The 27,303-nt window shown below is 47.6% G+C and overlaps 2 protein-coding genes across 4 annotated transcripts in view; both read left to right on the top strand.

The window, feature by feature from the left end:
* MTF1 (metal regulatory transcription factor 1) lies at nucleotides 1–26,550 on the top strand. Of its 3 annotated transcripts, XM_077337260.1 has the most exons (12): nucleotides 1–265; nucleotides 912–1,041; nucleotides 1,269–1,730; nucleotides 11,120–11,358; nucleotides 11,734–11,865; nucleotides 12,903–12,976; nucleotides 13,749–13,885; nucleotides 15,014–15,091; nucleotides 15,390–15,492; nucleotides 16,156–16,691; nucleotides 17,299–17,362; nucleotides 21,301–26,550. In XM_077337260.1, the coding sequence occupies exons 3-12, from the start codon at nucleotides 1,320–1,322 to the stop codon at nucleotides 21,717–21,719; spliced, it is 2,193 nt and encodes a 730-aa protein (XP_077193375.1). In that variant the 5' UTR covers nucleotides 1–265; nucleotides 912–1,041; nucleotides 1,269–1,319; the 3' UTR covers nucleotides 21,720–26,550. The 3 variants fall into 3 exon arrangements, with proteins under 3 accessions (XP_077193375.1, XP_077193374.1, XP_077193376.1); XM_077337259.1 differs by lacking the exon at nucleotides 912–1,041 and having other exon boundaries at nucleotides 9–265; XM_077337261.1 differs by lacking the exons at nucleotides 1–265; nucleotides 912–1,041 and adding an exon at nucleotides 314–535.
* Nucleotides 26,477–27,303, top strand: part of YRDC (yrdC N6-threonylcarbamoyltransferase domain containing) — a 3,743-nt gene continuing 2,916 nt past the window's right edge. The window contains exons 1-2 of the mRNA XM_077337262.1: nucleotides 26,477–26,830; nucleotides 26,949–27,144. Coding sequence (XP_077193377.1) covers nucleotides 26,701–26,830; nucleotides 26,949–27,144 — 326 coding nt within the window. The 5' untranslated portion in view covers nucleotides 26,477–26,700. The remainder of the gene's footprint in view (nucleotides 26,831–26,948; nucleotides 27,145–27,303) is intronic.

The following is a 27,303-nucleotide window of genomic DNA, read 5'->3' on the forward strand; positions in this document are numbered from 1 at the left end:
CGCCCCCCCCCCCAAGAATAGCCCCTCCCGGCGGGCCAGGGAGCAGAAGCTGCGCGCGCGCAGACGAAGGTCGGCGGAGAGACCGCTCTAGCCCGCCGCCGTCCAGTGACCGGAAGTGGGCCTTGGCCTGCCCCGCCCTAGGCGGAAGCGGAAGCGTCGGTGTCTGAGGGAGCCTCTGGCGGACCGAGTCGGGCTGTGCGGGGCCTGCCGGCGGGTGCCATGGCACCGACACGGGCTGGCCTCGGCTTGGCCTTACGAAGAGCGGGTGAGGCAGCGGCGCAGGGAGGGCGCGTCTTTCGCGTGGGGACCGCTGTGCTCCGGTCTGGGCGGCGGCGGGGTGGGGAGCGGGCTCGGGCGGCGACGCTGAGAGGAGGGACAGGTCGCAGCGGCTCCTTCCCTCCCTTCCGAGCACCACCCGGGCTGGGGCAGGCCTGGGCGCAGCAGAGACGCGCGGAGGCGTCGCTCGGCCCGTCCCTGCCCAAAGCCCGACGCGGGGACTCCTCACTTCTCTCCTGCCCAGACTCCCGACCTGGTTGTGAGTTGTGCGTGTTGTGGTGTTTTTTTGTTTTTTTTAATGGCATTGCCAGCCACTTTGAGAGCCTTTGGCAGAAAGGTGGGACATCAGCGGGTGAAGCCAGCCTTTCTCGACTTTTTCACCCTTGAGAAACACCTCAGACATTCTTCAGGCTTCGAGAAATCCTAGAAGTTACGCGATCGTGCAGAATAGGGTTGGGAAGCAGAGCTGTGGACACGCTCACCCTCCCCACCCTTCCAAGGCCCATAATTGGTCTTGGGGTGGGGGGCGGGTTGACATGATCATATATGGCCCTATCACCTGCTAAGTGTTTAACAAATTTAAATATATATATTACAAAATGATTAACTGCCACCCATTCTGGAAACCCTTCCAGGGCTGTCAAGAAACCTACGTGAAACCCTAGCTGAGAAGGCCTGGTTTAAGCAAATATCCTTTATTGCAGAGGCCTCCTAGGTGTAGGAATGGGCCTGTACATTGAATGCTGTGTGAAGAAAGTTTGGGTTGTGAGTATTCTGTAAGAATTTATTATTATTTCCAAGCCACTTGTTTGTTGTTGTGTGAAATAGATATCCTAATAAAAATGAATAAAGTACCACTCAAACAGGTTAGTATTACAATACAACATCCAGGGAACATCAAGCAACTCACTAAATTGTCAGAATTGGATTTCTTGGTTTGTGGTAAAGCACTGATTAGACTGTCATCATTGTCTTGTCTTATTCCGCTTCAGGTAAGCTGTTGCTTATTTATCCAGTGACTCTACCCTGAATTCCTCTGAACCATGGGGGAACACAGTCCTGAGAGTGTCATCTATTATGAAGTGGAGGAAGATGACTTGACACAGGAGGATAAACCACTAAGGTTTGTGGACAAGAATGGCCTTGTCTCATCTTTGTCACGGACGGTGTACGACAGAACTACTGTTCTTATTGAGCAAGACCAAGGGTCGCTGGAGGAAGAGGAAGAGGAAGGGCAGTGTGGTGATCCTCTGCCTTTTCTACCTGAAGGTCATGAGGACAGGTTTCATTTAATAGCGGACCATGAAGGAATGTCCCAGGGTTATGTCCAGCACATCATTTCTCCAGATCAGATTCATTTGACTATCAATCCTGGTTCAACTCCAATGCCACGAAACATTGAAGGAGCCACCCTCACATTACAATCAGAGTGCCCAGAGACGAAGCTTAAAGAAGTAAGTAATGGACTCTAATCTGGCCACTTTCTTCTTTCTGCAGGCTCTTGTCTGGCAGTCTGGAACTCTACCATAAAGTGTTGCTTTCATGTTATGAAAAAAATGTAACTCTGGATCCTGTACTTACATTGTAAAGCCAATTAATTGCCTTTACTAAAACTCGCTTAAACTTCTGCGCTGATTTTGGATATTTACCTCTCATTGTTTTCCAAAATAGACTTTTGAGAAGCAGAAATTTACCGTTATGCACTCATGTACCTTTATGTTTAGGGTTATTCACAACTGCCTAGTTTAAAAGCAAAATGGAAAGTAAACTTAAGATTTTAAAATAGGAGTATACACCAGCAGGAAGAGCTTTGCGCTGTGCTTCTGTGAGCAGTCCAGATAGTAATGCCTGCTCTCTCATGATTTAAGTTGTGCCTTCTCTCATTTTTTCCATGCTGTTTATTAAAATGCAAAACCCTAAAAATGTAAAACATTAATCCTTGACTGTAATATGAACAGAGCGTAAGAAAGAACCTGCTGGATTGCACAGGTGGTCCTTCTAGTTCAGCATCCTATTTCACACAATGCCCAACCAGTTGCCCAGAAAGGCCAACAAACAAGACATAGAAGTCAATTTCCTTCTCTTTTAATGTGGCTCATGGCATTCTTGACATAAACAGTTCTCTTGATATAAACAGGTTCTGTTTCTGGGTAAGGTGGTTGACTGGGCAGCCATGGATTAACTTCAAGCATTCGTAGAGGAAGCATCAGTCTTGGAGCCATTCCAGTCTGGTTTCCGGCATGGCTATGGGGGAAATGGCCTTGGTTGCCCTTGCAGATGACCTCTGGAGGCAGCTGGACTGAGGCGGGTCAGCGCTTCTAGTGTTGCTAGGCAGTGTTTGACACATCCAATCAGAAGCTTTTGGCTTGCTGCCTTATCAGTGTGGGGATACAGGGGCTGGCCTTGCAGAGGGTAATCTCCTTTCTCCAAGGTCGGGGACAGAGGATAGCCATTGTGCTGCTGTCTACTCTCTTGTGGAATGCCACAAGGTTTGATTCTCTCCCAGATATGTATTCTCTTGCATCTCTGGTACACTGATGACACCCAGTTCTGTCTATTGATGGGCAGCTGGCTGGATACACCCTCAAATTTGTAGGTCAGATGTCTTCAAGCTGTGCCAGGATGGCTCTGGCAGAGTAACCTGAAACTCAAACCCTTAGAAGATGGAGGTCCTGTGGCTGGGGAAGAAAGGATCTAAAGAGGAAATGTGCCTTCTCTGCCTTGGCAGAGCGCAATTAACTGCTTCACACATTGTCAAGAGCCTGGGGCTAACCTTTGATGCCTCCCTGTCAATGAAGGAACAGGTCACAAATGTAGCTTGCCAGGGTTTTTACCATCTGCTTCTAGCCACAGTGACCCATGCAGTCGTCACCTTCAGGCTGGATTACTGCAACTTGCTGTACGTAGGGCTATCCTTTTTCCTAACCTGGAGGGTACAGCTGGTGCAGAACCTGGCTGTACAGGTCCTTATGGGCATCCCATGGAGGGGCCATATTCAATATGCCCTCCAGTAGCTGCATTGACCGGTGGAGTCCAGATCTGATTCAAAGTTCTGGCATTGACCATTAAGACCCTACGTGTTCTGGGCTCTGCATACCTGAGGGATTGCCTCTCCCAGTATGCTCCTCGGAGAGGATTGCAGTCTGCTAATACCAATTTGTTGGCAGTTCCCTGGCCCTAAAGATGGTCCCTTGGCCTCGGCCAGATTTGGTGGAATGAGTTGCCAGTTGAAATCTGGTCCCGGACAGAGCTGTCAAAGTTCTACAGGGCCTGCAGAAAGGCACTCTTCAGCCAGGCTTATGGTTGGGGCAATGGCTGTCCGGGAATGATACGGGCTTCCCTCCTTCTCCTTGGCTCTCCCCATCCCTTATTTTAAACCATCCCCAGTCTGGTTAGCATGGCAGGGGATATTTAAAGGGAAAATGCCCCAAGCCCAATTGTGGGGAGTGGTGGCATAGAAATGAAAGAAATCCTGAGGAAATTCCCCAATGTACATTTTTTGTCACTTCCACAACTGCAACTTCACACAACTTCCTTTTAGGAAAAAGTCCATAGATGGCTAATAGGGCAGAAGTGCTGTTTGCCTAAGTGATGAAGATATTGGATTTGTTTGTTTTTGGCCTGGATCTTCAAAATCATAGTCTACAGTCTTAAAACTACCAATTTCTAAAGCAGACCTGCTAATTTAAATGTGACTTCCATGCCAAATAAACTGAGGAGTTCTGCAGCTCTGGAGAAGGGCTGATGGTCTGTCTGTCTGAAGCACCTTTTTCTTGGCTGAAGATGAGCTGGAGGAAATTTCTCTCATTTCTATGTGTTTACTGGGAATAAAATTCACCTGGCAATTCCATTGTAAACACTGTATATTCAAGTGATTATTTTAAATCAAACCTTGAATTGATACTAGTACTTAGACATTCAAGAAAGAGGTAGTGTTTAGTATTTCTGAACAGTGCAGAAGTTGTTGGCACTCCAATTGAAATCAAAATTCAATTCATTTTTAATTGTAAAGACAAAAGGAAATAGTGGGTGCCATAAGACTGATGGATTTATTGTATGAGAAGTTTGTATGGAGTAGGGTATTCTTCAGACATGTGCACTTTATGCTACCCTCAATCCACGATGTTTTAAAATTACTCAGGATCCTTTTTTGTTTTACACTGGGACGGTCCCTCTGGAATATGACATCTTTGTGCAGAAGGTTGGCTATTAGCTTCCCTCCGAGCAAAAGTATTTGGTCACCTTCTGCAAGCAGGCTAAGCTGAATCTCTCAGTTGCCAATTTTTTTCTCGACGGCATAGAGCTTCCTATTGTGAATTGTCTTACTTTTACATTCAATAGAGCTGGCTAAGGCTGTTTGGGGCATAGTTATTCTTGTTGCCACCATTTGCCCATGAGTGCAAGTCTCCTTTGCCAAGGAACACTGGATTGTGCTGTGAAAGGCCTCTCATGGGCACTGTGCTGTGCCCTGTGGCTTTGCGAGCGTGCAGATTCTTTTTCAGCATCAACAACAGATTTCGTGGTAGGAAAACTTGCAAACAAACTTAAGCCCGGGAACTTTGTTGCAGTGCTTGACCAGAGTACCTCCCTTGGCACTCTTTTTCTTAGCTAGTTAAATCTTAGTTTTCCACTTTGTGACAGTCTTGAATGCACTCGGCCTTTCCCATATGACACCTTGGCTTGCCACAAAGAACAAGGAGCTCAGTTTTGTTGCCTCCTGGGGCACAAACATCTTCCATGCCGGCCATCTTTGAAAGGTAAATTGACTGTAGCTATTGCGTGTAACTTGCTCCTCTGTTGTAATGCTCGTCTCTGCTTGAAGGTAAGACACAGACTAGAAAAAAAATCTGCTGGCTCACACTCACCTAGGAGACTAAAAATGTGAACAGTTAAATAATCTCTGATTCTTGCTGGTGGCAAACACTAGAATTTAATCATTTAAATACAACCCAGCCGTCCTTATTTTTCCTTACGTGCAATTATAAAGTTTTCACTGGTAATTCTGCCAAACTTTCAAGCTGCTGTTGAGTCACCCATGCCTCAGTCATTGCTTATCTTGTGCCTGCAGCCTTTTCTTTCCTAAGTTCTTCAGGATCAGTGTGGATTGGCCAACAGTATTATCTCACTGTTACCAGGGTGAATGGAGGAGGTGTTATCAGAAATGTCAGAGGGCTGTTTCACACAGATCTCTGTGTGTGTGTTTTTTTAAGGGCTTGATACTTTTGGGAGAAGTGTGTTGGTATTTGCCCTGCCGATTTGCTCAAGTAGAGAACAGAAGAACCCAAGTGCCCTTCCAAAGAGTTCCTGAGATTCAGGCCACCTTTCAGTCTTCACCTTGCCATGTAACTTTTATTGAAGCATGAGGCATTTGGGTGTTCATGTGAACATCCCAGGAGATGCCATTGCTATTGCATTAGAGGTAGTTCCTATCAATTCCCTGATTATCTGCTTCTGGGATACAGGGCAGAACCACTGTTCCATTTGCACTGATGAATGCTTCACACTTTGACAATTTAAGGGTTTAATCCAAGGATTCATGCAGTTAGAACCATGTCCTTTATAGAATACACTAAATGGTTTTCTCCTGAGGGTGTTAGAGCAGTTTAGAGGAAAGTATAGAGCGGGCTGTTTGATTCCTATGTGAACTAGCAAGAAAGCCTTAATGATATTTCCAAGAAACGGTGGTTAAAAAGTATAGGAGGCACAGGAAGACCTGTGCAAAGTACAGCAGGAGATGCTCCACTGTAATTTAGCAAGCCCAGGAGTTCTAACGCACACACCTCAATCTCTTGCCACAGAAGCCCCAAGTCCCTTTGATGGAAATGGAAGTTTTGAAAGCAGCAAAACTTTGCCTATAACTCTTTTAATCCCTAAATCCTTACTTGTAGGTTCTGCCAAGAACATTCTCTCATCACCCAGATTGCTGGACACAATCCAGTGTCCATCTCCCCTTTTTTAGAATTTCCGGTCCTGCACTTCCCTTTCAGTTCAGCAAATTCTTGCCTCTTCAGTTTGGGCATGCTTTGGAAAGATGCAGATGCCCAGACACCTGAATCTCATTTCAAGTTTTGAGAGGGGCAGAACTTTTCCTGCTATGTTTGCAGTGTGAGTAATCACAGTGACATGGCTGAGCTTTCTGACGGGTTACGTTCTGTCCCTGTGCTTCCAATGCTAGCAGAATTGACACTGGCCAGGTTCCAGAACTGTTGGCAGCAGATGCTGGAGCTGTTGCTGGCTCCTCTGCCCTTTGTCCTTCAAATTCTTTGCCAGGGCTTATGCTAATGCCTTACCGTTACAATGGTTCGCAGGCCTGGTGTAGTGGTTAAGAGTGGCGGCTTCTAATCTGGCGAGCCGCGGTTTGATTCTCACTCCTCCACATGCAGCCAGCTGGGTGACCTTGGGCTCATCACAGCCCCGATAATGCTGTTCTGGCTGAGCAGACCTGTCAGAGCTCTCTCAGCCTCACCTACTTCACAGGGTGTCTGTTGTGGGGAGAGGAAGGGAAGGCAATTGTAAGCCACTTTCAGATTACTCCGGGCAGTGAAAAGCAGGGTATAAAAAACCAACTCTTCTTCTGGTGAGGAAGATGGGGTGCAATCCCTCTTCCTACCCCTGCTGAGAAACCAAATAAAGGAGGTCTCTCAATCCACAGTGCCAGAATTCACTCTCACTGAGACTGGCTATGTGTCAGCACCACTGATCATTAGAAAACTGGCTTGCTCTTTCATCCTCTTTGCTTGCTCCATCCCTGTTGTGAAAGGAAAGCTCAGTGTGTGAGCTGGCAATTGTTCTGCAGTCGTCTTGCAGTCACCTTCCTGTTTGCCAGCTCCATAGTTCCGTTCTGACAAAAAGGTGGGCTAGTAAAAAAATATGATGATTGAAAATGCTGTCCATTTGCAGCTCAGTTATGGCAACCTTGTAGGCTTTTCAAGGCAAAGATGAGCAGAGGAGTTTTGCCATGGCCTGCTCCTGCATAACAACCCAGGTGGCAGTCTTCTTGGTGGTCTCCCATCTTGAGTACAACTCAGGACTGGCCCTGCTTAAGTTCCACGTACGGATGAAATCGGGCTAGCCTTGGCCCACTTTAGGGATTGTTAAATCTTTCTGAGCCACTTTTCAGAAGGCCTGTGCGTCCATTAACAATTGAGCAAATTTAAACTCCAGAATGACTAGGAATAAAATTCACACAGGTGAACTGGGCTTCATCCTAAAGCTCTCTTTCTTGACAGCATTTTGCTTCAGTTCTGACTGCCTGTCACTCTTAGCATACCTGGAAATTCTTCCTAAGCCTTTGAGGCAGTGTGGGTTCATCCCCTGGCCTTTTGGTGATCTCTTTCATGCTTCCTTTCCCAAACCTTCGGCAGAATTATGCAAAGAAGGAGGCATCATGTCCTTCCTGCTGGGACTTGAAACTGCCTCTCTCGGCTTCTGTTCTCTCTCTCTCAGCAAATACCTTTTTACTTTTGTGACAAGTTGGGAAGTGCCACTACTGTTACCCTCAAGTGAAATAACTTCACCCAGAGAGCCATTGCCTCTTTGCCCTTGCAGAGCAGTTTATTTAATCCAATGGGAATAAGCTTTGAGTTAACACCTGGGATGGCCTTTCCCTGGTCACCTCACAGAGCTGGATGTATATATATATTTTGTTTGTTTGTTGTATTTCTATACTGCCCTCCCATAAGGCTCAGGGTAGTTTACATAAAACAGGGGTATACATTGTAACCATAACAATAATCATAACATAACAGTAACAGTAAGAACCAGTACTGAACAATAATATGACAACAATAGAACTTTTCAACAGAGCCTGTAGGGAGTCAGTTGGATCCAGGATGTGGAAGGATGTCTGGGGTGTCAGCTGAATGGTGTTAAGTCTGTTATCCTCAGCCAAATGCCTGGTGGAGGAGTTCCATTTTGCAGGCCCTGCGGAATTGTGGGAGTCCAGGAAGGGCCCTGATCTCTTCAGGAAGCTCATTCCACCAGGTCAGGGCCAGGACAAAAAAGGCTTTGGCCCTGTTTGAGGCCTGACATGCTGCTTTGGGGCCAGGGAACTTCAGCCATTTGGTGGTGGCAGAATGTAATGCTCGTTGGGGGTATAGGCATTGAGGCGGTCTCTCAGATACACTGGGCCCCAACCACATATGGCCTTGAAGGTAATTACTAGAACCTTAAGCCTGATCTGGAATTCAGTGAAGTTGTTGAAGGGCAGGCTGGATGTGGGACCTCCAAAGTGTGTTGGTGAGGATCCTGGCATTCCGGACCAGTTGCAGTTTCCGGGTCAAGGTTAAGGGAAGGCTTACATAGAGCGAGTTATAGAAGTCCAGTCTAGAGGTGACCGTCACATGGATCACTGTGGCTAGAAGTTCTGGGGCCGGCGCTAATAGCTTGGCCTGGCACAGATAGAAGGCCTGCCATGCTACTCTTGTGACCTGTGCCTCTATGGAAACTTTGACTGAACTGCTTAACTCCTGTTTCTCCTCAGTCTTCTCTTGTGAGGGAAATAGTGATCAATGTGGCAAAAACGTAACACAACACGGGGGATGGGAATGGTGGTCTAGGATCACTGTTGGAACAGTCCACAAACACCTAGTTTTTTTAAATGAAACGAAGTCTTCTGGGCCAGATGAACTGCATCCAAGGGTACTAAAAGAACTTGCAGATGTCATCTCTGAACCTCTGTCCATTACTTTTGACACTTCTTGGAGAACAGGTGAAGTGCCAGACGATTGGAAGAGGGCAAATGTTGTCCCCATCTTCAAGAAAGGGAAAAAGGAGGATCCGGGTAATTATCAAGCTGTCAGCTTGACATCTGTAGCTGACAAAATTTTGGAACAAATAATCAAACACTCAGTCCTTGAGCAGCTGGAACTGAGAGCTGTGATTTCTAAGACTCAGCATGGGTTTCACAAGAACAAGTCATGTCAGACCAACCTTATCTCTTTTTTCGAGAAAGTGACTACCTTGCTGGATCAGGGGAATGCGGTGTACATAGTTTATCTGAATTTCAGTAAAGCTTTTGATAAGGTTCCACATGATATTCTTGTTCACAAGTTGGTAAAATGCGGTATGGATCCTAATTCTGTCAAGTGGATCAATAACTGGTTGACAAAGCGCACCCAGAGGGTACTTGTTAATGGTTCAGCATCTTCTTGCAAAAGAGTGACAAGTGGAGTACCCCAAGGATCTGTCCTGAGGCCTGTGTTGTACAACATATTTATAAATTATTTGGATGAGGGATTAGAGGGGATACATTAAATTTGCAGATGATACTAAACTGGGAGGGGTAGCAAACACAACTGAAGACAGCAACAGAATACTGGATGACCATGATAGGCTTGAGAAGTGGGCTAAACTGAATAAAATGAAGTTCAATAGGGACAAATGTAAAGTCTGCATTTAGGTAGGAAAAACCAAATACACCAATATAAGATGGGGGAGACTTGTCTTGGCAGTAGCATGTGCAAAAAGGATCTAGGAGTCTTAGTAGACCATACATTGAACATGAGTCAGCAGTGTGACTCAGTGGCTAAAAAGGCAAATGGGATTTTGGGCTGTATCAAACGGAGCATCGTGTCCAGATCACGAGAGGTGATGGTACCGCTATACTCTGCTCTGGTTTGGCCTCACTTGGAGTACTGTGTTCAGTTTTGGGCACCCCAATTGAAGAGGGATGTTGACAAACTGGAAAGTGTCCAGAGAAGGGCAACAAAGATGGTGAGACCAAGACATATGAAGAAAGGTTGGGGGAGCTTGGTCTGTTTAGCCTAGAGAGGAGATGACTGAGAGGGGATCTGATAACCATCTTCAAGTATTTAAAAGGGTGCCATATGGAGGATGGAGCAGAATTGTTCTCTCTTGCCACAGAGGGACAGACCAAAACAAATGGGATGAAATTAATTCAAAAGAAATTCCATCTAAACATCCGGAAGAAGTTCCTAACAATTAGAGCGGTTTCTCAGTGGAACAGGCTTCCTCGGGAGGTGGTAGGTTCTCCATCTTTGGAAATTTTTAAACAGATGCTAGATAGCTATCTGACAGAGAGACTGTCTCTGTGAAGGCAAAGGGGTGGCAGGTTACAGTAGATGAGCGATTGGGATGTGAGTGTCCTGCATAGTGCAGGGGGTTGGACTAGATGACCCAGGAGGTCCCTTCCAATTCTATGATTCTATGACTAATGTGAGGCTTAGTTGTGGTGTCTGATGAGCTAAAAGCTTCCAGTTAAGCATGCTGTAGTTTTTTGTATTGGAAGGAACATGACCTCTTTGGTTCTTCCTGGTAAATAGGTTGGGCTTACAGAAAGTAACTTGTCCAGGTCAAAAGGAGTACAACCATTTTTAATTAATGGTCATTTAGACCAACACAAGGTAAAGTATAATAGTATAGTGATACTATTCACTGGATAGAATGTATAATATACATACACACACATCAAATATCGATCCAGTTAAATAATGTAAAAGTTGCTAAAACATAGAAACAATAAAGCAGAGACCATAAAGCCATATCAAACTGAAAACAAATATCTTATTATCCTCTAAGATTAATGCATAATTTAATCGTGGCCACACGAAACCTAGCAGTATAAGCTGTAATTTGTCATTTATCGTCACTCAACAATTTTTTCATTTTTCCTACTGACAGACTTGAAGATCTTTCTGATAACTGATTGTAAGGATGTCTCATGTAGTGTGGCTTATATTGGGTAATAAAGTAAAAAGTGTTCCACTGTCTATCTGCCCACTTGTGCAGAGACAGAGTCTCTGAGAAAAAGGGATTGGTCAAGAGGAGAAAGAATGTCTGCAGTAGGTGGACTTGACTCCGCCCTCTTTGCTTTTCCCAATAGGTGAAACGCTACCAGTGCACATTTGAGGGCTGTCCTCGTACCTACAGCACCGCAGGCAACCTGCGCACCCACCAGAAGACACACCGAGGGGAGTACACCTTTGTGTGTAACCAGGAGGGCTGTGGGAAGGCTTTCCTGACCTCCTACAGTCTCAAAATCCACGTTCGCGTCCACACTAAGGAGAAACCTTTTGAGTGTGACGTTCAAGGCTGTGAAAAAGCCTTTAATACACTGTACAGGTAAGCATCAGGGGGCTCTCTCTCTTCTCATGTGCACTCATCTTTCAGCCTTTCTGAAAGCCTCTACCTGAAAGTAGTTTTGCCACAACCTTTTCCTTCTAGACTGTGGCTGTGTTGGATGGGCCTGCTGTTCCAGGCTGCCCTTGGGATCTGAGTGGAGAACCTCAGCTTTGGGCTGATCGTGCGTTGAGCAGGGGGTTGGACTAGATGGCCTATATGGCGCCTTCCAACTCTATGATTCTATGAATGTCAACTGTTTCTGCATGCAGGCCCCCTGCATGCCACTAGGTTCAGCTATTTCTCTAGGCCTGTCTTGGTGGGTGGATCCAGTCCAGAAGATGTCAGTAACAGAGTCTCCTTTTTCCTATTCTATAGGTTGAAAGCCCATCAGAGGCTTCACACAGGGAAAACATTCAACTGTGAATCAGAGGGTTGCAGCAAGTATTTCACTACGCTCAGTGATCTACGGAAACACATTAGGACTCACACGGGCGAGAAGCCCTTTAGGTGAGCTCTTGAGACGGGGGAATCAAGCGGAGTTGGCAAACAGCTTGGGATTAGGTTCCTATAAAGATGGATGAGAAATGTGGAGATTGGTACATTGTTGTTGAGTCAACCGTGTTGATGATCAGTTTGATTTCAAGCTCAGTTCATTGAGCGTTAATGTCCTAGTTCTTAATTTGGAGTATATTGGTGAGTACCTTCTTCTCCATAAGCCTCCCCAAAATTTCAGCTCAGCCAACAAGACCCCATTTTTAAGCTAGATTGGCTTCCACAAGAGACAGGTCCTTGCTTTGTGTTGAGCTGCTTTTGTAGACGCTTCTGCAGTTGTTCATCTCCTTCTTTAGTGGTGCTCCGTAAACAAGTATGGAACCATTTTTGTTTCGTTAGCCCTTTTGGAAGTTAGCCTGTTCGTTTATTTATCTGTGTACTGCTTTGGAAGTGCAAGTTTGCAAAGCAGTATATGAATTTCACAGAGAAACAAACCCTATTCCCTCTCATTGTTCACACGACTTTTGCCTAGAGGAACCGGTATGTGAACATTGTGGACCTTAATAGTTGCTTAGGGAGGAGAGTTTCAGCAGCTGGGGAGCTGCAGCATTGAGAGAAATTGTGGCTCCATTTACAGGAGCACAGGAACCGTCCACCTTGAGGCACCTTAGGATATTCTAGCTGCCCCCTGAGATATGCAAATGGACTGAAATTATGTTTGTTCCTTTCTATTCTGCACCGCTGTTGTGTTCAGAGGCAGACTGAGACCCAAGCTGGGTTGTGTCCTCCAAGGCCAGAATAGTCAACCTGTGGTCCTCCAGATGTTCATGGACTACAATTTCCATGACCCCTGCCAGCGTTTGCTGGCCAGGGCTCATGGGACTTGTAGTCCATGAACATCTGGAGGACCACAGGTTGACTACCCCTGCTCCAAGGGACTTCCACTGCCCTGAGGGCGAGTAAATGCCCAGTAGGAGGCAAAGGAGCCTTCTTAGAAGTGGTAGCTACAGGAAGCCTCTTGTTGATACTTCTTCCCTTCCCTTTCCCTGTAGGTGTGACCATGATGGCTGTGGAAAGGCCTTTGCAGCAAGTCACCACCTGAAAACACATGTCCGGACACACACGGGTAAGCAGCTCTGGAGCCACCTTTGTAAGGTGGTTTCACTTGCCACTGAAGTTGCTGCCGGACAACAGTGGTGAGCGGCTAGCGGTTAATGACTGGGAATTAAGTGCAGGTTAAAAGTTGACTGAACTCAAAAGAAGGCCCAGCACACTAGAACAAGCGGTCAGGCCCAAGCAGTTTCTCACTGAAGCTTGTTAGCCACCCCTCTGTCCACCCTTGCACAGTTAGCACGTGAATCTTCTTTGGCCGTTTGAATTCATGTGAATGCATGAAGCTGCCTTATACTGAATCAGACTATTGGGGCTAGTATTGTCTACTCAGACTTGTAGTGGTTTTCCAGAGTCTCAGGCGGAGCTGAGTCAAAGCTGACCCAGCATGCATATGATGGACATCCTTAAGGCCAACAAACTTAGATTAGAGGTAGCAAACTGAAAGGTATGTGTGGGGTCTTACAAAGAGATACAAGTTTAAAACGATACAATCAAACCAGGAATCAATCCACGCAGAAAAATAGTTTGCAGAGAACTGCTGTCTACTCAGACTTGCAGTGGCTCTCCAGGGATTCAAGCTGAGGTCTTTTACATCACCCACTACCAGGTTCTTTCAAGGGATTGAGCCTGGGACTGTCCACGTGCCAAGCAGAGGCTCTTCCACTGAGCCACAGCTCCTCTCCAAGAAAATCCCAGGTCTGTTGAGCAGTAAGGAGCTTTTGTACTGGCCCCAGCATAGAAGCAGCCGGCTGTGCACAGGTTCATACCCGTTTGTGCTGTTGCAGGTGAGAGACCCTTCTTCTGTCCCAGCAATGGTTGTGAGAAGACCTTCAGCACACAGTACAGCCTCAAGAGTCACATGAAGGGGCACGAGAAAGGGCCCTCCTACACTGTGCTTTCCAACAACAACAACATCTCCGAGGTGGGTGGCTTCTTCCGTCGAAGAAAGAACATGCTGTGCTTTGCCTGTCAATACCTCGGGTGTTCAAGGCTGGGACTCTTGTAGAAGTCCAGCTGCTTGGGAGTCTTGCCAATGAAATTGTGGATCAGAGAACAATCAAAAAGGTGCCCTTTTCCTTATAGTGTAGTCAGGAAGATTCTCGATCATTGGAACGGCTGATGCCGCGATTTGAGCAACTTCAGTAACAAAGTAGGAATTCAAGTGTGCCATAAATACTAACCAAAATTCATTCTAGCGTTCGTGAGTCAACTCTCCCTCATCAAGCATATAATTTATTTGTTAAATTTCTTAACCGCCGCTCCCACAAGGCTCATAGCGGGTTACAGTGCGTGCTAAAAGGCCAATTAAGGTGGTAAACCAAAAGGTTATGTTCTCAAGAGAGAAACGAGACCCAATGAAAACAGGAATCGGTCCGCTCCGAATAGCAGTTTGCAGAAGGCATGGATACTGCTGGAAGGAAGAGATAGAAATGTGATTGCTTCGTTGTTCAGAATGCCATGGCTTAGTTGGAGGAAGAACATTCTCGGTGGTGTTAATCCCACCTCCCTCCATCCCCCCTTCCCACTTGCAGTTACCTGTGGGATGAATGGTTTATGATGATTCCACCTGAATTTCAAGATACAACAGGCCTGTCACCATGATCCAGTTTGGGAGAAAATCTCTTTGAAAGAATTGGGACTTATGCCTTTGTAATCATGCCTCGGATTGTGACATGTGTTCTTTTCTCCTTTCTTGGGACCAGTCTTCCTTGAGCTTTATTTTTATTCATGCAGAGCTTGTCACACCTTGGCTTGGCATGCCTAAATTCACACTTGTGTCATTAATGATGTTTGACTCACTGGAAGCTCACTTGAGCACCGTTGGAAAATGCAGTCCAAAATGCCTTTAAGTGATAGCTGAGTGCTTCGTTGCTGTATTTCAGCTGTGGGCTGCTGGCACATTCAGTAGTGCCTCCTAATTCTGTTTATAAAAGGGCCAGCAGAAATCTTGGTTCCCCAGGCTGACGCACTAGGGAAGGATGAGACAAAGTACCCTCATAATTTCAAGTGTTCCACAGAGTGAAAGAATTCTCATCTTCTTTCACTGCAGGATACAAACCACTCGCTCTGTCTGAGTGACCTGAGCCTCATGTCCACGGATTCAGAACTGCGGGATAATTCTAATCCGGTAAATATTCTTTGGATTAAGTTGTCGACAGCACAGTGGGCTTGTGTGAGACACAACAGCAATCCACGACTAGCTTCTTCAGATAAGGACTAATGTTCTCTGTTTCAGCCATGGATTTCTGTTGTGCCAGTGAAAGCAAACCTTTGCATCTATGTGAACTGATTGCATCAGGAAATAGATTTTGAGAGCAGAAGCCTGCTCTTTAAGTTTGAGCAAGTGGCTGGCAGTGCCATTAAACTGGGTCCCGGTCCAGAGAACTGTCAAATGGGATTCCCTAATTGCTCCCTTCTTTTTCCAGATGCATGGGCAAGACCTGAGCACCATCTCACCAGCCAGCATTTTTGAGTCCATGTTCCAGAGCCCGGAACCTCCTGCCACTCAAGAGGACTCTCAACAGACAGGTACAGGCCCAGTCTGCATGATCTCTCCCTTTTTCACATGGATAGCTACAGTGTCCCAGGATGGACACCAGCCACACCACCCACTGCAGCTTTGAAACGAGTGATGCCCAGCAGGTTTCTGCTGCAATAGGGATCTGTGGCTGGAGGAGCCCCATGTCTAGAAATATAGGAGAAGACCATCATTCCATTTCTGGTTTAAGAGGCCTTTTCAGTCCCCATCTTGCCTTCTATGCCTCATAGTGCTAGTATAGTCAGTAATGTAATAAGCTCTTGTTTAACATTCAACGTGGTAGGGTTCATCACCTTGGCCTCTCTTGGGAAACCAGGCCTCCTCAAGATGGGGGGGGGGGATCTATCCTGGTTTGATGTTTTTATCCCACCCTTCCACCCACCCCTGGTCACCAGTTCATGCATCACTGAAGCCCAGGCAGCAAGAACAGCATATAGAACACACCCACTGAAGTTAGTGGAGAAAGAGACTGTGGCTAAAAGCGCCTCCCCCTCCAAAGCCAAAGTTCCTTCCCCACTGGAGATGTAGTAGCTGGGACCTCATACATGAAAAGCTTCTGCAGATCCCACAGAGCTTTTCTCATTTTGAGCCTGTGGAGACAGGGCAGAATATATGTTCAAATACAAATTAAAATCCTGCTTCTCTTTTGGCAGCCGCTTTGATTGAAGGCGTCAGTGGCGATGCAGACTTGGCCCCTGCCAGCCAGCCATCCGCGGGAGAGACCAGACCGTTACCCCTGCCGCTTGTTCTGCAGCTTGGCATCTCTGAGCCCACCCATCCTGCGCCACCCCCACCCCCTGCCCTGGCCAGCCCTCCACGAGAAGCATATGGAACTCCTGCCACTCTCTTACAGACCCCAGAAGTGCCTGCTCCTAACAGCACATTCTTTGCAGCAAACCCTCAGAATTTCCTGCAGCCTGTTCAGCCGCCTCTGCAGCCCCTTGGGACTGGGCTTCCTGTGGTAACAGGCGCCCCTGCACAAGCTACGCCAAGTGCTCCTGAGGTGCTGCCCGGGGGAGTTCAGCCCATGCCTCTTGGAGGGAGCTCTGTGCTGTCTGGCAATCCAACGATCACCATCACCCCTTCGCAAAGCGCAGCCATTCTGCAGTCCAGCATCGTCATGGGAGAGCAGAACCTCCAGTGGATTCTCAACGGGGCCAGCAGGATGTCCCAGAACCAAGAGCAAATGGTTTGTGATGGCTCCCGTCATCCGACAGAGCAAATGCCAAGGGGGAATGTGGATTGTCCTTATAGCTGGGGAGCTCTGGGCCTGTAACTGTCAGAGCCAGTTTGGTGTAGTGGTTAAGAGTGCAGACTTCTCATCTGGCGAGCCGGGTTCGATTCTGCACTCCCCCACATGCAGCCAGCTGAGTGACCTTGGGCTCCCCGCAGCACTGAGAAAGCTGTTTTGACCAAGCAGTGATATCAGGGCTCTCTCAGCCTCACCTCCCTCACAGGGCGTCTGTTGTGGGGAGAGGAAAGTGAAGGCGAAGGTAAGCCGCTTTGAGACGCCTTCGGGTAGAGAAAAGCGGCATATGAGAGCCAACTTTTCTTCTTCTTCAGTAATATCAGGGCTCCCTCAGCCTCACCTCCCTCACAGGGCATCTGTTGTGGGGAGAGGAAAGGGAAGGTGAATGTAAGCCGCTTTGAGTCTCCTTCGGGTAGAGAAAAGCAACATATAAGAACCAACCAACTCTACTTCTTCTACTGTGGGAGTCAGTGGGGGAGGATTTTGGCCGAGTCCATTTGATGTCCCCTTTCCCCTAATCTGAAAGATGTCTTTTCTCCTCTCACAGCCACAGGCCCCAGTGGTAGAGAATGTCTTCTTTACTACCACCTTGCCCGTTGCTGCCAATGCAGGTAAGTAGTCATTAAGGCGCTTGAGTCTCATCCTTCGCTTTCTTCATGGTTTCTGACATGGAAATAAGACACTTAGTGGCCTCATCTTATTGGGTCTCAGAAGCTAAGCAGAGTTGGTCCTGTTTAGGACCAAGGAAGTCCCGGGTTGCCAAGCCAAGGCAAGCAATGGCAAACTGTCTTGATGGTTCTTGCCTTGAAAATGCTGCAGGGTTGCCTTAAGTCGGCTGGTATTCGACAGCACTTCCCACTCCCACCAAATGGGGTGTCCTCATCAGATCAGCCTGCTCCCACAGACACTGATTTGAGGAAGGGAAGGACCAGTCTGGGAGAGTTTTTATTTTCCAAGGTAGCACGCTAAGCACCACCCCAGAAACCTCCCTTCTCAGTGAGATTTTACTCAAATGCTAATGCCGTTTGCTTGTCTGCCTCCCCTACCAATGCCTGACATTTGCCTTCTGTGAGAAGACTGCTTGGGTCTGGAAAACAGGGCCAATGAAGACTTAGGGCGGTTGGGCAGACAGCTGAGCAAGAAAGAATAACCATTCCCCTGGAGCAGGAAATCAATGTGGGGTGTAATGACATTTCCGAACTGCTGCGGCCGGGCAGATTGCCCAAGTCAGGATCTGTCATCTTGGGTTCTCTCTCTGAAATGCATGCTCCTCAGTGCTGAGATGGCTTAGTGTTTAGATTGTGTTTGTGTGTGTGTGTTCTCTTTATGGCCTGCCTCTCCCATTGGGTAAGCCAGGGTTCCCCAGTGTGGCAGCCGTCCATGCTTCCCTTGGCCAACACAAAGCTTTTCAGGAGTGGGTGGGGCCTTTGTAAGGCAGGGTGTGTTATTTCTGCAATGACAGGGTCAGGAGGGCTGGTAAGTACACGGTCTTCCCTTAGTTAGTGTATGGTTTCATTCTTTCGTCAGGCATGCCTTCTTCCCAAGGGTGCATCTGGCTCTGCCTCCCATGGAGCTATTTTAGGTTCAGCTTTGCATTCTGCCACAGCTGTTCCGGGGCAGCACACACCATCCCGTTTCTAAATTCCATACATGCCCATTGGGTCAAAAAAGTTGTGGATGCCTGGTATAGATCCATGCAGTCAATAGGATGAGACATCTAATAAGCAGTGCAGTAGCACTAGGATTACTGTAATCTGAAGCAAAGCTGTTAGACTTGATATGTTAAGCAAGGCAGCAAATGAGATTACATATGTATAAAAACAAAGCAGTGAGAGCAAGATAATACACACTGCCAAAAGATGATAATTGCTATATGCAGTTCACATTTGTATTCTTCCTTCTGGAATGTTTTTTGTTATAATGTAGAATTATTGTCTGTATTTAAGTGCCCTCCTGCATAATTTGCAGAATGCCCAGAGGGTGGGGAGCCTTTATGACTTCCTCAGACAGTCCATTCCACCAGGCCACAATAGCAAAGGCAGTTGCCAGTCTTTCCCATGCAGGGTGGCACCTGTGGAAGGCCCTAAACAGGTGATCGTGCAAACAGGAGAGTCTGAGGCCACAGACTTGCTTGTGATTAGAGTACTTTAAATTGAACCTGGTAACTGATTGGCAGCCAATAGAGTGTCTGCAGAGTGGAAGTAACATGCATTGCTCCACCTGATAGTATTGGAGAGGCAATGTTCTGTAACAACAGCAGTCTCTGTTTTGACTGCAAGGGCAAACCCACGGAGAGTGCATTACAGTAGTCCAGTCTCAGTGTTAACTGTAGTATGGATCCAGGCGGGCAGATCGGGCGAGTCAAGATGGAGGGCTAGCCTCTGACCTGAATGCAGTTGGAAGAAAGCATTTCTTGTGGTTGTCTTAATTTGCTTCTCCAGCAGTAATGCTCTGGGTCCAGTGTAGGCTATATCTACCTCTCTCATTTATACCATACCTTTGTCCCCAGTAGGGATGCAAAGCATCTTACATTGCTTTGCTCTCCAGTGTTTCATCATCACAACTTCCCTGTGAGAAATGTTAGGCTGAGGATGTGTGTGACTGGCCCAAAGAAACTCCCCAGCAAGCCTCCATGGCAGATCTGAGTCTCCCGGATTCTGGGCCAACACTCCTAGCCTTGCGTCCATGCTGTGGTGCTTGGCCACCTGCCTCTTGCTGCTGCCTGATCAGTTATCCACTCCCAGGACTGTTCTCTACACCAGCAAAATCTTGGCTTTCCCCTTGCCATCAGGCATGCCAGGGCAGGGAAGGGAGCAGGAAAAGACATATCCTGTTGTGTAGGGGTGGGTGCTGGAGGCATCTTTGCTATTGAGCTTGTCCAAAATGTTGCTGCCATGTGAAAAATAGAACAAGGGAAAGAAAGAATCTGTCCAATGGCTTAATTAAAGATCAAAAGTTTAAGAATCTCTGTTATCTCTTTTAGTTACACTTGGACTCTGCCATGGCTTACACAAGGGTATTTGTCAAAATATAAAGTTTTAACCTTAATTGTCTAAAAAGTTTGAAAAAATCAACTCTCATCCTAAAGGCACTGAATTTATAAGTAGGTACAATTGTTAACCCTCTACTTAAAACATCTAATTGAGTTGGTGTTAATGCCTTATTTGATAAATAAAATACTATCTCCTGTGATTTTGATGCATCCCTCCCTGAAAATCCACCTGAAACCGCTCAAGTGGACATGATTGTCTATGTGGTCTGAATGAACTTCTCTGGGGTAATGGTTCCTCTCCTGTAGAACTTAAAGAATCTGTGCTGGAAAAAAGTTTCTGGGCCCCAAGTCACATTTTTCAACTTGAACCTTGGGTGCTTTTGGGAAAGCCATGGGTACATATTGTCTGCTGCATAATCTCTCTGATCCCTGCTAAATTTGGGGTTCTTAAATTTCCTTAAGTTTTCAGTAGATTTTTTCATATCTTCCTCCAGATCATTAACTTTCTTTTGAAACGTGGCTTCTGGCATTGTTAATTTGACTACTTCCTTCATTTCACGTCAAAATCACAGGAGATAGTATTTAATTTATCAAATAAGGCATTAACACCAAGCCAATTAGATGTTTTTAAGTAGAGGGTTACCATTTGTACCTAATAAATTCAATGGCAGAGTCCAAGTGTAAATGAAAGAGATAACAGAGACTCTTAAACTTCTGATCTTTAATTAAGCCATTGGACAGATTCTTTCTTTCTTATGTGAAAAATAGAGACACAAATGGGATACATGGTAATTACAATATTCAGGGGGGGCGGGGAAACCTGTAGGCTAAACAATGGGATACATAAAATTGCACTCTTTTCAGTAGAGGTGACTTCAGAGTAGTGCTTTTTAATGTAGATATTCTTTAATTTCCTGTGTATTTCACAGCAGCAGCAACATGCAGCTTTACAAGAATCTTCTCTGTGTTTTTCACAGCAGCATGAAGAAGCCTGTTTCAATTTTTAAATCAACTTGAGTATAATAACTTACTATAAACCAGAAACATGCTCGCAAGAAAATGCATAGAGCTTAACACGATGTTTTTAAATGTGGCTGCAAAAAGAAATCCACATTAAGGTACATTCACAACAAGAACTAACAAAGGAATGCTGAATTACCTGCTAGCATACAGGAGTCAGAACCATTTTTTGTTAGTTTTTGGTCTGAATATTATGAGCCAACATATTTGTATTGTATAGTGATTTACATGGAAAAAGACTTAATAACCAAACCACTTGTTCATACTGCTATGAAGCACGCAGAACATTCCTGTTAGCTGTCAGCATGTCGCCGCTGCTGTGAAATGCACAGATAAAAGAATATCTCCATAAAAGACCACTACTCTGAAGTCACCTCTGTTGAACTCCACAAGAGTGCAATTCTGTGTATCTCACTGTTTAGCTTACCCGGGTCTTTTCCCCCTGCAACACGTGAGCAATAGAAACCGAAAGCCTTAGGGATCCCCCCATAGCCCTGTGCCAGCCTCGGTCCTGACGCACCCGGTGTTTGTCTCCAGGGAGCTCCGTGCAGCAAATCGGCCTGAGCGTGCCTGTGATCATCATCAAGCAAGAGGAGGCCTGCCAGTGCCAGTGTGCCTGCCGGGACATGGGCAAGGAGAAAGCCAACAGCAACAGGAAGAACTGTTCCCCGTCTGACTCCAAGCCTTCAGGGGAGCCTCCTGCACCGGGGCCTCAGCCTCAGCCCTTCCCCACGGCTGCCGCCACCGCCCCCCTCTCTTCCACGTTGCCTCCTCCCTGCGAGCAGAGCACTCTGGCGGGGAAGCCGCCGGACTCGCAGACCCAATCCCTAAGTGCCATGGATGTTTCGGACTTCCTCTCCCTCCAGAGCCGCGAGGTCCCCTCCCCCCTGATCCCCATTGAAGCCTTGCTGCAGGGGGAGGAAGAGCTCACCCTCGGCAGCAGCTTCCCCAAGTGACGCCCTTGTGATCCCAAGGGAAGGTTCAGCAGGAGCCAGCGGTGCTCCGTGGCCATTGAGTCCTGTCCTTAGGAGAAGGGGCCTGTCCGGAGGGGGAAAGGCAAAAGATGCGTCGGGCCGCGCTGTCCGTCTCATCCCCTTCAGCTCCTGGTGGACGAACGGGGGGATTGGAGTCGCGTGGAGGAGGCTGTTGGGGCTGGCGCTGCCTACTTGCACATAGCTTGGTGGAGGTTGGGGCATGGCGCGGGCCGCAGGTTGAAGTCCTTGTTACAGTCTTCAGTAGAGTGTGCACTATTATGGGGGAGGGGAACAGCGCGGTGGGCTCCCATTTGAGAAGCAACTGCACTTTTCAAGATGGTGTCACCAACTTTTCAAGGCCAGGGAGGAAGAGAGCCCGCGCTCCTTCCCAAAGAGGGTTCCCCCCCTTCTTGGAAGGTCTAGAAGTCTAAGCGAGGCACATCTCAGAGTTTGCACTGGAGTAAAATGCTCTGTAGAGGCAGCTGGGTCTTCAGACTCTCTCTTTCTCTCTCTCTTTCTCTCTCTCTCTCTCTCTTGCTTGGTAGTCGAGTGCTACTCTCAGGAGCAGCAGCCTGGGTGTTTACACAGACATCGGTGGCTCATTTTGCACTGTTTCAGCTTTACCAGAACCACTTGCCTGGCACAGCCGTTTTTGCAACGTGTAGCAAACACAGCCATAGGAGCTGAGCAAGTTTTCTGTAAGTGGGCAGCTTTGGCTGTGGACGTTGCGCTCCCCACATAGGAATGGTCCAGCCACTTGGGGGAAAGCCCTTTTTGATGATGCTGCCCAGCCCTTGGGCAACTGAAGGCCAGTCTTTTACCAGGAAGGAGTAGGTAATTGTCTGCTTCCCAGGTGCTTCCTAGATGCTGGCAGGCAGTTCCATTCCTGCCCAATTCTGCCCTTGGCATGCTGCTGTGGAAACTGCATCCTCCTCCTAACTTTACTCAGGGTAAAATCCTAATACAGATTCCCTTCACGCCAAAGCCTGTAGTGTACTGGGAAGCATCCTCTCCTTTTCTGACATTCTAATAAGATCCTGTCATTTTTATGAAGTTGGTGCCATTTTGAGGGTTCCGCCCAAGCGTATGTGGGTTTGCAGCTAGTCCTTTTCTGTTCCCGGGACTTCCTTTCACATGCAGAGTAGTTTGACAGCAGGTGGCTACTGACAGCAGGTGGGAAGCATCTTACGTACTGAGAGGCAAATGATATTGGATGCTCCAGGAAGCCAAGAGCACACCTGGCTCTTCCTTAAGCCTTCTTTGGAATTTGCCCTACTGGCTAGCAACCTCCAGCCCTAGTAGCCTGGGGTGGGCAGGTTCCAGGGAACGCTATTAGAGCCAGCCATAAAGAAGGGGCTTAAGCATTTCCTTAGGTCTGAGCCAGCTTTGGGGAGGGGAAGAGTTTGTCTGCACTAAAAGTGGGTTCTGACACTGTAAATAATGCACTTCAGTTCACCTGTGCTCTGTGCACTTTTGTTGGCAAAATCTACTTGCCAGCGAATGCTGAAGTGCATTGGAAATTGATTGGAAGTGCATCATTCAGTTTGTGAAAGCACCCTTTAGAGCATGGGTAGTCAACCTGTGGTCCTCCAGATGTACATGGACTACAATTCCCATTAGCCCCTGCTGGCATTTGCTGGCAGGGGCTCATGGGAATTGTAGTCCAAGAACATCTAGAGGACCACAGGTTGACTACCCCTGCTTTAGGGTGCTTTCACCCATGCTAAGAATGCACTTTCACTAGACTTTCCATGCTCTTTAGTGACCGTTTGCAAGTTGCAAAATACTTTGAAAGTGGATTGAATGTACATTATTTTGGTGTGCATGAAAGCATCATTTTTGGGTTTTTTTGAAGTGTAGGAAGGGACAGCCTGGCCTGCACAGAGTTGTCTCAAAATCGTAGCCCAACTTAAGCTAGGCTATAGCACGGTAGAGAGCAGAGGGCAAACCTTGGCCTGGAAATGTTTTGGCTATATTGGTTGGCTTGGAGTCCCATGCAACACAGCCCAGAGGCGGAGATCTTTTTCTCTGGCCTTCACCGTGATCTGCTGTTGGTTTTTCAAGTGGCCTCCTTGGTCCTCCAACTACTGCAGAATTGGCTTCAACCGTTCAGCTGTCCCCTTAGTATACCCTCCAAAGTTGCTGGCTGTCCTGTCTCCTGTGGCAACCAGTCAGAGACTTGGGACAGCTGGCTCTCTTTTGCTGCTGCTGCTGGGCTTGGGTTGGAAAGCAGAGCAGCTGTTGGGGAAGTCCCTTTTTTGGGGGGATCTACGCTTTCTGCTCCTTTAAGTTTATTTATTATTAAATTGAACTCAAACACTCACTTTGGGAATTGCCATCTCCTTCCCATGCATGGGTGAGGATTGATGTAACTTGGAGGGGTTCTTGGTTGGCTGTCAGATAGAGGCCTCCATGCTGGGCTGTCAAGAATTGGGACACCACCTTTTTGTAGGTTTGTCTGCTTGGAATGGCCATTGGGGACCTGCCAAGGAGCATGGATGCTGCTGCCACCTAACACATTTAGGGCCTGACACACATTGCTGCTCTGCTGAGCTCCCTGGGCTTGGGTGATGTGGTTGTGTTAAGAACCCTGGGCGGGGATAGCATCATGCTGGGGGGGACTGAAGGGAATGTTTCTGTGATCTGCTGCATTTGCTGGAAGCTGCTAATGGGAGTCCAGAGAAGGAAGGTTACTTTGCTAGGGCTGCTCCATTTACATGGACATGCTGGGCTATATAATGCACTTTAGTTCTTTTAAAAACCAACTGCTGCAATTTTCATTTGTAAATATTTTTTTCATCCCCCCCCCCTTCCCTTTTTCTGCTCTAACTAAAAGTTTAATATGGTCGTGCAAAAAGAAGAGCACTTAATCTCAGTGCAATATGTATATCTAGAAACAGCATTCACATGCACTCCGGGTGTTGGTGTGACTGCGCATGTGTGATATGGGTGGAATTGGTGTAGGAATCAGCTCAGCGATGTGCGCTCTGCCCCCTTCTGATTTATGCATTCTTAAGCAAATGTCCAGTCTATGCAAAAAAAAAAAAGAAAGAAAAAGGTTCAGCTGTACAAAATCAGGCTGGGGTCACTTGTGTTTTCTGAAGTGACTCTGGCCATTGTTGACATACAGAATCTAGTTTGATACATCTGCTTTCTTCTTTTAAAAGCCTCCCAGAGAGGAAGGAGCCAGAGGAGAAAGGGAGAAGCCTGTTTTTCATTGGGACTGTAGCATCTTCTGCTCTACTGGGTATCGTATTTTGGCTGTACTGTGAGGGATTCCCCATCCAAAGTGGAAAAATCCTTCAAAGAGTTTGCAGTCACTTCTGGCACCTCACAAACATGGCAGAGCTTGAACCATAAGGGGCCTAAAGAAACAAATTCATTTTGTTGGACATGGAGACAATGTCTGCCATTACACTGAATGGCTCCCTCTTCTTTGCAACCCCCCCCCCCCAAAAAAAAAAGCTACTTGGTGATTGGGTCAGCTGGGCTAGGATGTAGATGCTCCTTATTCTGGGTCACAGGTGTTTAACAGGGCCCTATTTTGGTAACCTCTTTTGCAAGTGGTCTCTCCAGATTAGTCACAAGCATCCTCTGTAGTTGGGAACAGGGCTAACCTTTAAACTTTTGCACCTTGTCCTGCCGTTTCTGTCTAGAGTTTGGACTCTGGTCCTGCATTGCGAAATGCCAAGAAAACTGGATAGCTATGTGGGACACATGGGTCCATGTGTGCTCAATTTGTGAAACTATTTTAGTACTGTGCACACTGGCCAAAAAAAGGAGGAGACACTTTCAGATTTCTACTTAACACCCTCCTCTTTGTTTTGCTATTTTCTCCCTTCAGTCTTTCCCACTCAAGACCTGGGGAGGTCTTCAGATGGGTGAACAGGGCTGTCTGTTAACTGAACTGGTCCTTTGTTTGTTCTGCCCTGTTGTCTCTTCCCATCTACTGAGATACTGAAGCTCTTTATGCAGGGAAAGAGGAACTGCCATTCTTTCCAGTGCTGGCTAGAAAAACTTGGAGAGTGGTGCTAAGGCCTGTCGCTGTGCCTTAGAGGGGATTTTGGCTTTCCCTTTCTCATGGTTTGGGGCATATAAGAAAGAGAGAGGTGGCTTTGACTTTGGAAGCCAGTCATGAATATTTTGCCTGTTCTCAGTGTGCAGGGAGATGACAGTTCTTGTCATTCCCTCACTTGGGAAGTGAGAGGTAGAGGACAAAGTTGGGGAAGCAAACCCCTTATTGCTGCCACATGGGGGGCGGGGGGCAAAGTCCATCAACTATCTTGCAAGGGGGACTTGGGTTGCATCTGTTTCCAGCCTGGATTTCAGTGGGTGACCTGCATCCTGAGCACACCTCTGGCTCCCTCCCTGGCAAAGAGGCCCAGAATTTTAGTCTCCTGCTGCCTGCATCTTCAGCTATACGCTAGAAATGGAGATGATTCGAGGTCAGCTTCTCTCAGGAGTTGTGTGTATTGTGTTTAAACAAACTTTTAATTTAACTCTGAACATGGGAACAAATGTCCTTGCATTGAGTGATGTGAAGATGTTAGTTACAGGTACAGTACTTCCAAAGGAAGAGTTTCTCCCAAACACCCCCCCCACTCCCCAGAAATGTAAACATGAATTTGTATTTTTGAAGAATGTAAAATGTGAAATAACAGTGTTTGCTTCAAACGACTCGAATTTTTGTATAAAAAAACACATTAATATTGTACTTTGCAATACCAACAAGGAAGTGAAAATTAATTTTTTTTCTTTTGTAATTGAGAGCAATATTAATACGAATGGAATCCTAATTAAACGCTTATTTAAACCTGCTGCCTTCGGGAGGGTCTTTCGCGGCTGAACGGCGAGCGCAGCATCCAGGGAGGCGGCAACATCTTTCTGCGCGTGCTCAGGGCGCGCGGGCGGAAGAGTGCCGGCCGGCGCGTGTGGCTGTTTCCGCCGGAATAGGAGGCTTCCCATGCTGCGCGGCGGGCGGCGCTGGGTCGCGCGGGCGCTGAGCGGAGAAGGGGCCACCCGGGCCGGCTCTGCAGCCTCCGCCGCCGCCGCAGCCATTCCTCTGCTCCCGCTGGCCGGGCCGGAGGCGGCAGGTGAGTGTGGGGCGCGCGGGCGGCCTCCCGCCGCCTTCCCTTCCCCGGGGAGGGGGGGGGGGTCTCGGCGTCCGACCGGCGCCCTCCTGCCCCCTCTTTCGCGTTGTGTCTCCGCCAGGCCGGGAGCGCGCCCTGTCTGCCGCCGCCGCCGCGCTGGGCCAGGGGGGCCTGGTGGCCGTGCCCACCGACACCGTCTACGGCGTGGCCTGCCTGGCTCAGGACTCGCGGGCCCTGCGGGCCGTCTACCGGCTGAAGGGGCGCGACGGCGCCAAGCCGCTGGCCATCTGCCTCGCCGACGTGGCTCAGGTGCACAGGTGGGGACCGGCCTTGCCAACTCTCGGGAGGCGGGGGCGCAGCAGGAAGCCAGCTTCTCAAGCTGCCCGTGCCTCCGAAGGAACCCATCCTCAGGGCCTGCCTGCCAGTGCATCTCCCTACCCGCATCTCCTCCTCCTCCTTCTCTGGCTCAGGGGTTC

Source organism: Paroedura picta, chromosome 5 (assembly GCF_049243985.1).
Source record: "Paroedura picta isolate Pp20150507F chromosome 5, Ppicta_v3.0, whole genome shotgun sequence".
Classification (NCBI taxonomy): Eukaryota; Metazoa; Chordata; class Lepidosauria; order Squamata; family Gekkonidae; genus Paroedura; species Paroedura picta.